This window comes from Scyliorhinus torazame, chromosome 3 (assembly GCF_047496885.1).
Source record: "Scyliorhinus torazame isolate Kashiwa2021f chromosome 3, sScyTor2.1, whole genome shotgun sequence".
NCBI classification, from domain to species: Eukaryota; Metazoa; Chordata; class Chondrichthyes; order Carcharhiniformes; family Scyliorhinidae; genus Scyliorhinus; species Scyliorhinus torazame.
This window is the reverse complement of record NC_092709.1, coordinates 360,907,985-360,920,349: the sequence shown is the minus strand read 5'-3', so window position 1 is coordinate 360,920,349 and position 12,365 is coordinate 360,907,985. Positions and strand designations below refer to the sequence as shown.

The 12,365-nt window shown below is 46.4% G+C and overlaps 1 protein-coding gene across 1 annotated transcript in view; it reads left to right on the top strand.

Moving 5' to 3' along the window:
• The window catches only part of LOC140409441 (disintegrin and metalloproteinase domain-containing protein 12-like), a 587,674-nt gene extending 575,851 nt beyond the window's left edge, over positions 1-11,823 (top strand). Inside the window, exons 17-18 of the mRNA XM_072497874.1 lie at positions 7,723-7,800; positions 11,692-11,823. Of these exons, the coding sequence (XP_072353975.1) occupies positions 7,723-7,800; positions 11,692-11,823 (210 nt within the window). The remainder of the gene's footprint in view (positions 1-7,722; positions 7,801-11,691) is intronic.
• Positions 11,824-12,365: the final 542 nt, after the last annotated feature.

Here is a 12,365-nt window from a genome sequence, read left to right as displayed (position 1 = left end):
TGGGTTGAAGTGTGTATACTTCAACGCACAAAGCATCAGGAATAAGGTGGGTGAACTTAAGGCATGGATCGGTACTTGGGATTACGATGTGGTGGCTATCACGGAAACTTGGATAGAAGAGGGGCAGAAATGGTTGTTGGAGGTCCCTGGTTATAGATGTTTCAATAAGATTAGGGAGGGTGGTAAAAAAGGTGGGGGGGTGGCATTATTAATTAGAGATAGTATAACAGCTGCAGAAAGGCAGTTCAAGGAGTATCAGCCTACTGAGGCAGTATGGGTTGAAGTCAGAAATAGGAAAGGAGCAGTCACCTTGTTAGAAGTTTTCTGTAGGCCCCCCAGTAGTCGCAGAGATGTGGAGGAACAGATTGGGAAACAGATTTTGGAAAGGTGCAGAAGTCACAGGGTAGTAGTCATGGGTGACTTTAACTTCCCAAACATTGAGTGGAAACTCTTTAGAGCAAATAGTTTGGATGGGGTGGTGTTTGTGCAGTGTGTCCAGGAAGCTTTTCTAACACAGTATGTAGATTGTCCTACCAGAGGAGGGGCAATATTGGATTTAGTACTTGGTAATGAACCAGGGCAAGTGATAGATTTGTTAATGGGGGAGCATTTTGGAGATAGTGACCACAGTTCTGTGACTTTCACTTTAGTAATGGAGAGGGATAGGTGCGTGCAACAGGGCAAGGTTTACAATTGGGGGAAGGGTAAATACGATGTTGTCAGACAAGAATTGAAGTGCATAAGTTGGGAACATAGGCTGGCAGGGAAGGACACAAGTGAAATGTGGAACTTGTTCAAGGAACAGGTACTACGTGTCCTTGATATGTATGTCCTGTCAGGCAAGGAAGAGATGGTCGAGTGAGGGAACCATGGTTGACAAGAGAGGTTGAATGTCTTGTTAAGAGGAAAAGGGAGACTTATGTAAGGCTGAGGAAACAAGGTTCAGACAGGGCGCTGGAGGGATACAAGATAGCCAGGAGGGAACTGAAGAAATGGATTAGGAGAGCGATGAGAGGGCATGAACAATCTTTGGCGTGTAGGATCAAGGAAAACCCCAAGGCCTTTTACACATATGTGAGAAATATGAGAGTGACTAGAGCGAGGGTAGGTCCGATCAAGGACAGTAGCGGGAGATTGTGTATGGAGTCTGAAGAGATAGGAGAGGTCTTGAACGAGTACTTTTCTTCTGTATTTACAAATGAGAGGGGCCATATTGTTGGAGAGGACAGTGTGAAACAGACTGGTAAGCTCGAGGAAATACTTGTTAGGAAGGAAGATGTGTTGGGCATTTTGAAAAACTTGAGAATAGACTACAGTAGTGAACTCGCCAACATTGAGGGCATTTAAAAGTTTATTGGATAAACATATGGATGATAATGGCATAGTGTAGGTTAGATGGCTTTTGTTTCGGTGCAACATCGGTGCAACATCGTGGGCCGAAGGGCCTGTACTGCGCTGTATTGTTCTATGTTCTATGTTCTATGTTCCCCCGGGCCTGACGGGATATATCCAAGGATTCTATGGGAAGCAAGAGATGAAATTGCAGAGCCGTTGGCAATGATCTTTTCGTCCTCACTGTCAACAGGGGTGGTACCAGGGGATTGGAGAGTGGCGAATGTCGTGCCCCTGTTCAAAAAAGGGACTAGGGATAACCCTGGGAATTACAGGCCAGTTAGTCTTACTTCGGTGGTAGGCAAAGTCATGGAAAGGGTACTGAAGGATAGGATTTCTGAGCATCTGGAAAGACACTGCTTGATTAGGGATAGTCAGTACGGATTTGTGAGGGGTAGGTCTTGCCTTGCAAGCCTTATTGAATTCTTTGAGGAGGTGACCAAGCATGTGGATGAAGGTAAAGCAGTGGATGTAGTGTACATGGATTTTAGTAAGGCATTTGATAGGGTTCCCCATGGTAGACTTCTGCCGAAAGTAAGGAGGCATGGGATAGTGGGAAATTTGGCCAGTTGGATAACGATCTGGCTAACCGATAGAAGTCAGAGAGTGGTGGTAGATGGTAAATATTCAGCCTGGATCCCAGTTACCAGTGGCGTACCGCAGGGATCAGTTCTGGGTCCTCTGCTGTTTGTGATTTTCATTAATGACTTGGATGAGGGAGTTGTAGGGTGTGTCAGTAAATTTGCAGATGATACGAAGATTGGTGGAGTTGTGGATAGTGAGGAGGGCTGTTGTCGGCTGCAAAGAGACATAGATAGGATGCAGAGCTGGGCTGAGAAGTGGCAGATGGAGTTTAACGCTGAAAAGTGTGAGGTTGTCCATTTTGGAAGGACAAATATGAATGCAGAATACAGGGTTAACGGTAGAGTTCTTGGCAATGTGGAGGAGCAGAGAGATCTTGGGGTCTATGTTCATACATCTTTGAAAGTTGCCACTCGAGTGGATAGAGCTGTAAAGAAGGCCTATGGTGTGCTAGCGTTCATTAACAGAGGGATTGAATTTAAGAGCCGTGAGGTGATGATGCAGCTGTACAAAACTTTGGTAAGGCCACATTTGGAGTACTGTGTCCAGTTCTGGTCGCCTCATTTTAGGAAGGATGTGGAAGCTTTGGAAAAGGTGCAAAGGAGATTTACCAGGATGTTGCCTGGAATGGAGAGTAGGTCTTACGAGGACAGTTGAGGGTGCTAGGCCTTTTCTCATTAGAACGGAGAAGGATGAGGGGCGACTTGATAGAGGTTTATAAGATGATCAGGGGAATAGATAGAGTAGACAGTCAGAGACTTTTTCCCCGGGTGGATCAAACCATTACAAGGGGACATAAATTTAAGGTGAATGGTGGAAGATATAGGGGGGATGTCAGAGGTAGGTTCTTTACCCAGAGAGTAGTGGGGGCATGGAATGCACTGCCTGTGGAAGTAGTTGAGTCGGAAACATTAGAGACCTTCAAGCAGCTATTGGATAGGTACATGGATTACGGCAAAATGATATAGTGTAGATATATTTGTTCTTAAGGGCAGCACGGTAGCATTGTGGATAGCACAATTGCTTCGCAGCTCCAGGGTCCCAGGTTCGATTCCGGCTTGGGTCACTGTCTGTGCGGAGTCTGCACATCCTCCCCGTGTCTGCGTGGGTTTCCTCCGGGTACTCCGGTTTCCTCCCACAGTCCAAAGATGTGCAGGTTGGGTGGATTGGCCATGATAGATTGCCCTTAGTGTCCAAAATTGCCCTAAGTGTTGGGTGGAGGTGTTGACTATGGGTGGCGTGCTCTTTCCAGGAGCCGGTGCGGGCTCGATGGGCCGAATGGCCTCCTTCTGCACTGTAGATTCAATGATAATCTCTGATTAATCTCGGACAAAGGTTCGGCACAACATTGTGGGCCGAAGGGCCTGTGCTGTATTTTTCTATGTTCTATGTTCTATACCTCTTCATTTACCTGAGGAAGGAGCAGCGCTCCGAAAGCTAGTGACATCGAAACAAACCTGTTGGACTTTAACCTGGTGTTGTAAGACTTCTGACTGTGCTCACCCCAGTCCAACGCCGGCATCTCCACAACAAAGTTTGAAAGAATCGTTCACTGAGGGCAGGAGAGTGAGTATCCTATACTGGGTAATAATTACACAGTCCAATCAGTGACAAACAACGAACAATACAGCACAGGAACAGGCCCTTCGGCCCTCCAAGCCTGTACCGGTCATGACACCAACCTTGGCCAAAACCCTCAGCACTTCCCAGTGCCGTATCCCTCTATACCCATCCTATCTTGGCTTTTCACAGTAACTTCATTGAAGCCTACTTGTGACAATAAGCGATTATTATTATTATCCATGTGTTTGTCAAGGTGCCTTTTGAACACCGTTAATGTAGCTGCTTCCACAACCTCCCCTGGCAACGCGTTCCAGGCACTCACCACCCTCTGTGTAAAAAACCTGCCTCACACACCTCCTCTAAACTTTGCCCCATGGACCTCAAACCTATGCCCCCTGGTGACTGACCCCTCCACCCTGGGAAAGAGTGCCTGCCCATCCACTCTATCCATGCCCCTCATAATCTTGTAGACCTCTATCAGGTCACCCCTCAACCTCCGTCGTTTTAATGAAAACAGTCCAATTCTATTCAGCCTCTCCATGTAGCTAACACCCTCCAGCCCAGGCAACATCCTGATAAAAGAGAAAATGCTGGAAAATCTCAGCAGGTCTGGCAGCATCTGTAGAGAGAGAAAAGAGCTAACGTTTTGTGTCCAGATGATCCTTACAGTTTTCATCAGAAAGAATCACATAGAAATATCACATTATATAATGTAGGTTCAGTGACAATACTGAGAACAATCACTTTTAGAAATATGACCATAAGACATAGGAGCAGAATTAGGCCACTCGGCCCATCGAGTCTGCTCCACCATTCAATCATGGTTGATATTTTTCTCATCCCCATTCTCCTGCCTTCTCCCCATAACCCCTGATACTCTTATTGATCAAAAACCTATCTATCTCTGTCTTCCCTCCTGCACCAGCCCTGTAGCCACGTGTTCAGCTGCACTCGCTCTCTGTTCCATGCCTCACTAGCAATCCTGAGATCACTACTCTGCTTGTCCTGCCATTTAACTTCCAACCTAACTTCCTAAAATCACTTTTTAGATCCTCATCCCTTTTCGTAGCTATGTCGTTGGTACCAATGTGCAGCACGACTTCTCGTTGCTCATCCTCCCCCTTAAGAATCCTGTAGACTCGATCCGAGACATCCCTGGCCCTGGCACCCGGGAGGCAACATACCTTCCGGGAGTCTCGCTCGCGACCACAGAATCTCCTATCTATTCCCCTAACCATTGAATCTCCTATCACTATCGCTTTTCTATTCTCCCCCCTTCCCTTCTGAGCCCCAGAGCCAGACTCAGTGCCAGAGACCTGGCCGCTAGGGCCTTCCCCCGGTAAGTCATCCCCCCCAACAGCATCCAAAACGGTATACTTGTTTTGAAGGGGAACGGCCACGAGGGATCCTTGCACTGTCTGCCTGTTTCTTTTCCTTCCCCTGACTGTAACCCAGCTACTCTTGTCCTGAACCTTGGGTGTGGCTACCTCCCTGTAACTCCTGTCTATCACCCCCTCTGCCTCCCGGATGATCCAAAGTTCATCCAGCTCCAGTTCCCTAACGCGGTCTCTGAGGAGCTGGAGTTGGGTGCACTTCCTGCAGGTATAGTCAGCGGAGACACCGGTGGTATCCCTCACCACCCACATCCTACAGGAGGAGCATGCAACTGGCCTAGCCTCCATCCCCTTTGATCTGAACTTCCGAAGAGATTTAAAAGGAAGCAAAAATTTAAGATTAAACAGCAGTTTGGCCCTTAAAAAAAAAAATATATATATATATATATGTACTGCTGCTACTCTCTCAAGTGAACCCTCTAAAATTGGTGATTCTGCTGAATGATACAAATGTAGCTTTGCTGCCCCCTAAAAATAAAAAAAAATAAAAAGGTGTAGGCTTATTGGCAAATTCAGAACTTTAAAATGAGAGATCTTTTTTTGAATGATCAGAGAGAATTGAATTATCAGCAGCCTATACAGTGGAGAGATTCCTGCCCAAGGTTTTGTCCACTTAACGTTCTGATCAATAATCATGAACTGGGAAACTAAGGTTAATTTTGCACCCTGTAGAAATAGGCTTTTATATTCAGACTCAATTTGCAGCTTTTTGACTTCAAAGTTAGCACAGATTCACACAACATTACAGTGCAGAAGAGGCTCTTTGGCCCATCGAGTCTACACAGAAGCATGAAAAACACCAGACCTGCCAACCTAATCCCATTTGCCAGCACTTGGTCCATAGCCTTGAATGTTATAACGTACCAAATACTCATCCAGGTACTACCCCCCCCCCCCCCCACCCCCCAGGCAGTGCGTTCCAGACCGTCAGCACCCTCTGGGTAAAAAAGTTTGTCCTCAAATTCCCCCTCACCTCCTGCCCCTCACTTTGAACCTGTGTCCCCTCGTAACTGACCTTTCAACTGAGTGGAACAACTGTTTCCTATCCACTCTGTCCATGCCCCTCATAATCTTGTGCACCTCGATCAGATCACCCCTCAGTCTTCTCTGCTCCAGAGAAAACAACCCAAGCCTATCCAACCTCTCTATGAGCAGCACGGTAGCATAGTGGTTAGCACTGTTGCTTCACAGCTCCAGGGTCCCATGTTCGATTCCCGGCTCGGGTCACTGTCTGTGAGGAGTCTGCACGTTCTCCCCGTGTCTGCGTGGGTTTCCTCCGGATGCTCCGGTTTCCTCCCACAGTCCAAAGATGTGCAGGTTAGGTGGATTTGCCATGCTAAATTGCCCTTAGTGTTCAAAAAGGTTGGGTGGGGTGACTGGGATAGGGTGGAGGAGTGGGCTTGGGTAGGATGCTCTTTCCAAGGGCCGGTGCAGACTCGATGGGCTGAATGGCCTCCTTCTGCACTGTAAATTCTATGATTCTATGACTCTTTATAACTAAAATGTTCCCTCCCAGTGTTATGGGTGAGGTGTTTTCAGAACCCCAAAATGAATCATGGAGTTCAACCAACCTCCCCCTTTAATGGATTGTTGCTTTTGAAGCACACGGCTTGTTCCCCAGGTGTGGTATTATAATTATGGACACGTGGTTTTTAACACAAAACAATGTTTATTCCATGAACTCAACTTAACCTTTCAAACAAACAAACTAATACAACACTAAATATTCCCTCAAAATGTTCCTTTAAACATCCAAAAGACTTCATCTTTAACAACAGACATGAGGTTACATTCAATATATTTATAGTCTTTGGGTTTGCAGACATCCACAGACCAGCTCTGTGTTTTCTTCCTGCAGCTCTTCACAAAACACACGGCCACTCCCAGCTTCCTCCTCAAACTGGCTTTCTCCTTTCAAGCATCTCACAGCAAACCACAAGACTGCTCTCTCCCAAAACTGAAACTAAAAACTTCAAAATGGCTGAGCTAAAGACCAGCTCCACCCACTCTGACATCACTGCATTTATTAAAGGTACATTGCTTAAACATCCATTTCTTAAAGGCACTCTCACATGACACCAGGCAACATCCTGGTGAATCGCCTCTGCACCTGCTCCAATCACATCCTTCCTATCATGTGGCCACCAGAACTACACACAGAATTGTACGACTGAAGTATCAGTTTCTATATAGAGGCTGTAAACATGCAGCTCCAAATTACCATCATTTCGCTCAGCCCCTCCACTAGTTGTAAATTGTCAAAGTCTGATCCAACTCCAGTATTGGATGAACAAGAGTTCGGGAAAAACGATTGCATTTTCTTTGGTACCCACCACAAACATTGCTCCCTTACCACCGACTCCATGCGTGTCCTTGGCAATTGCTTCAAACTGAACCAGACTGTTTGCAAACTTGATGTCATATTAAACCCCAAACTGAACTTGGAACCGGACATTCACAACATCAGCAAGACCAATCATTTCCACCTCTGTCACATCATCTGATTCTGCCCCCCCCCCCCCCCCCCCCCCCCCTCAGCTCACATGTTGCTGAAACCCTCAACCATGACATTGCCAACTCTCAACTTGACTATCGCCTGGTTGGTCTCTCAATTTCCACCTTGGATCATTCAATTACATTAAAGGAGTTATTATTAATTTGCATGGTATGTTACAATGAGAGTATAACATCAGAGAAATGTGTGAACAGCGCTCAGCTTTTACCCTGCACAACTTCACAGTCGAGTGAACTCTTGTTTCTGTGACAGTGATAACTGGCTTTTCACCCTCAGGCCTGCTTCAATAGTGTATGCCGCAGCGTGTCTGGGTTTGGAGTCAACAAATGCAACAAGCACTGTAATGGCCATGGGGTAAGATTTACAAAATTACAACTTTATCTTTAGGTCACAAACAAATTTACATTTCAGCCCAACTAAAAGCAGATTTCAGTCAGTCTGAGTTTGTGAGTTTGACAAGATTGGATGGTATTTATTTGAATGCGAGAGTGTGTTGAACAAAGCAGATGAATTGAGGGCAGAAATTAAAACATGGGAGTTTGATGTCATTGCTCTCCCTGAAACATGGTTGAGAGAGCGGCAGGATTGGCAGCTCAATGTTCCAGGATGCAGGATCTTCAGAAGAGTTAGGGAAGGAGGTAAAAGAGGAGGGGCTGTCTCAATTTTTATCAGGGAATCAATTACAGCAGTAAGGAGGATGATATCTAAGAAGGTTCTTCAACTGAAGCCATATGGGTAGAACTTAAAAACCAGAAAGGAGCAATCACATTGCTGGGAGTGTTCTGCAGGACTCCTGACAGTCTGAGAGAAATAGAAGAGCAGATACGTGGGCAGATTTTAGAGAAGTGTAAAAGTAATAGGGTCCTGATAGTGGGGATTTCAACTTCCCCAACATTCACTGGGATAGGCACAGTGTGAAAGGTTTAGAGGGAGCAGAATTCTTTAAATGCATCCAGAACGTTTTAAGCCAGTGTGTCGAAGGTGCTACAAGAGAACGGTCGGTCCTGCACTTCAATTTTAGAGAATGTAGTTGGGCAAGTGGGTAAAGTCTCAATGGGGGAACATTTTGCAGACAGTGATTATAACCCCGTTAGGTTCAAGACTGTTATGGAAATGGACATGGATGGTCTGAGATCAAAGTTCTAAAATGGGAGAAGGCCGATTTTAATAAGATCAGATGTGATTTGGCCAGAGTGGACTGGGAGCAGACACTCTGTAAATCTGTGACAGAACAGTGCGACGCATTCAAGAAGGAAATAGGGAGAATACAGAGCCAGCATGTTCCAATCAGGAAAAAGGGTGGGACCAACAAATCCTGTGAACCCTGGATATCGAGGGATGTGCAGCATTGAATCAGGAGAAAAAGGGAAGCTGATGGCAAATATCAAGGGCTCAAACCAGCAGAAGCCTGAGGGGCTTGTCGAATGTGCAAGAGGAAACTTAAAAGGCAATTAGGAGAGCAAAAAGGGGTCATGAAAGGATACTGAGTACTCAACACCGACAACTGCCAATCTCCAGATGCAATTCTGCAACTCATCCGCTTCATCCTGGATGACAATGTCTTCACCTTCGACAACAAATTCCTCATCCAGATATATGGAACAGCCATGGGGACCAAATTCGCACCTCAACAAGCCAACATCTTCATGCACAAGTTGGAACAAGACCTCCTCGCTGCACAGGACCTTCAACCAACGCTATACACCAGATACATCAATGACATTTTCTTCCTTTGGATCCACAGTGAAGAAACACTGAAACGACGACACGATGATATCAGTAAGTTCCATCCAACCATCAGACTCACCATGGACTAATCTCCAAAATTGGTTGCATTCTTGGACACACTCGTCCCCATCAAGGTCGGTCACTTCAGCACTTTGCTTTACCGCAAGCCCACGGATAACCTCACGATGCTCCACTTCTCCAGCTTCCACCATAAACACATTAAAGAAGCCATTCCCTATGGACAAGTGCTCCGTATACACAGGATCCACTCAGACGAGGAGGAGCGTAACAGACATCTGCAGACGCTGAAAGATGCCCTCGTACGAACGGGATATGGCACTCGAGCACTCGACTCAACGATCGACAGTTCTATCGCGCCACAGCGAAAAAACCGCACCGACCTCCTCAGAAGACAAACACGGGACACAACCGACAGAATACCCTTCGTCGTCCAGTACTTCCCCGGAGCGGAGAAACTACAACATCTTCAACACATCATTGATGAAGATGAACATCTTGCCAAGGTCATCCCCACACCCACACTACTTGCCTTCAAACAATCGTGCAACCTCAAACAGACCATTGTTTGCAGCAAACTACCCAATCTTCAGGAGAACAGCGACCACAACACTACACAACCCTGCCAGGGCAATCTCTGTAAGGCGTGCCAGATCATCGACATGGACACCACCATTACACGTGAGAACATCACTCACCAGGTACGCGGTACATACTTGTGCGACGCAGCCAATGTTGACGACCTCATACGCTGCAGGAAAGGATGTCCCGAAGCGTGGTACATTGGCGAGACCATGCAGACGCTGCGACAACGGATGAACGGACATTGCGCGACAATCACCAGGCCGGAATGTTCCCTTCCAGTCGGGGAACACTTCAGCAGTCAAGGGCATTCAGCCTCTGATCTCCGGGTAAGCATTCTCCAAGGCAGCCTTCTGGATGCATAACAATGCAGAATCGCCGAGCAGAAACTTACAGCCAAGTTCCGCACACATGAGTGCGGCCTCAACAGGGTCCTTGGATTCAAGACGCATTACATTCATCCCCCACCATCCGGCCTGGGTTTGCGAAATCCTACCAACTGTCCTGGCTTGAGACAATTCACACTTCTTTAAACTGTGATTATCCCTCTCTCCAGTCGCTCCATCTGGACCTGTAAAGACTTAATTACCTGCAAAGACTCTCATTCAAAGTATCATCTTGCATCATTGACTTTGTCTATACATGCGTTTCTGGTCTGGAACCCACCTCTTCACTCACCTGAGGAAGGAGCTGCGCTTCGAAAGCTAGTGATTCGAAACAAACCTGTTGGACTTTAACCTGGTGTTGTAAGACGTCTTACTGTTCAGGTTGTATGGCACAGTGTGGTGAGGTGGGGGTGAGCCATGTCTCTGTGAAACAGAGCACACAGCAGTCTCTTACTTCCCCTCTGAGTGGTAAGTCTGGCATCAAATTTGTCCAGGTTGTTTTCGATCGCTTGGACGTTTGCCAGGAGTACCCTGGGGAGAGGAGTCTTGAAACCGCGTTGCGTCAGTCTCACCTCCACATTTCCCTCGCTTCCTCGGTCGGGGGCCAGGTCGGGCGCTCCAGAGACTGGATCGGGCAGTGCCCGGCACTGGCACCGGGCACACATCACAGCCATCTACAAGATCTTGCCTGCAAAGAACTGTGTCCAGCCCACTATTATCGGTGCATCTCTATTAACTTGCCCCACTTCAATGGTGCCATGGTCAGGTTGCGTCTTCATCCTACAGACCCTGTTCTCATTCTCATCAACAAAAAATCTCTCTCAAAATCTGGAATCTAGTAGACAATTGCAAAGTCAGCAGCTCCTCACTTCTACCTTCTGAGTGCCCTTACCTGCCTCACTCGCAGTCAAAACTTCTGCCCAATCACTGACCTAACGTAAGGGGTGTGAGTGCCTCCTGGAACAAAATGTTGGGGTAACTTTCCCCTTCCTCGATGTATCACCGTGTCCACAGCTCAGGCTCCAGTGTCAAGCCACTGACACTTAGATCAAAGGAGTTTGTCCACATACTCTGATGCCTGGGAGCTCCAGTTGTAACACATCACCTGCCCTGCATTCAGGGGCTGTTTAGCACAGGGCTAAATCACTGGCTTTGAAAGCAGACCAAGGCAGGCCAGCAGCACGGTTCAATTCCCGTACCAGCCTTCCGAACAGGCGCCGGAATGTGGCGACTAGGGGCTTTTCACAGTAACTTCATTTGAAGCCTACTTGTGACAATAAGCGGTTTTCATTTCATTTCATTCTATATTAATAAGACCAAAAGACCATAAGACATAGGAGCAGAATTAGGCCACTCGGCCCATCGCATCTGCTCCGCCATTCAATCATGGCTGATATTTTCTCATCCCCATTCTCCTGCCTTCTCCCCATAACCCCTGATCCCCTTATTGATCAAAAACCTACCTATCTATCTCTGTCTGAAAGACACTCAGTGATTATGTGTTAATTAATATATTATTTTTATATCACAGCAAAAAATAAATGAAGAAATCACGCACAAAGCGACCAACTCCTTAACTGTACTGAATTCACTGACTCACCAAATTCCCAGCTCACACTCTGCCATCAGTTGCTGCCTTTGTGCTTGTTACTATGTTCACTAAACAAGGCCGCCTCTTTTTATACCCATTGAAATTTTACAAATCAGCAATGTTGGCGAGAGAATCGAGTAGAAATGAACTACATAATTAACTAACTTTTGGGGGATTGCTGATCTCTGTTGAAGACTTGAACGGCAAATTGCAGTTAATTCTAATTGTAATCTAGACTATTTTGGAAATGAGATTAACCTGCAAATTTCACCATTAAAATTCTCTCAATCACCAAATTTCCAAACTCGCACTTTGTTGCATGCAGGTGGTGATGAGTGCTGTCTTCATGCCTGCTGATCTGATTGCCTGTATTGTTTAGGTGTGTAATAATAATGACTCCTGTCACTGTGATCCTGGTTGGACGCCCCCTAACTGCACCTTGACCAGACAAGGCAGCGGTGTGGACAGTTCAGCACTGCTTTCACAGCAGCCAGGTAAGAATCATGTTTTCTGACTTTGAAAACTTCTCCCATGGTGTTGATCGTGGTGAGTTGGGAGGATAAAGACTTTTCGTTCTGTTACTAACTTTTGCCTTAGTTTAATTGCTCTGTTTT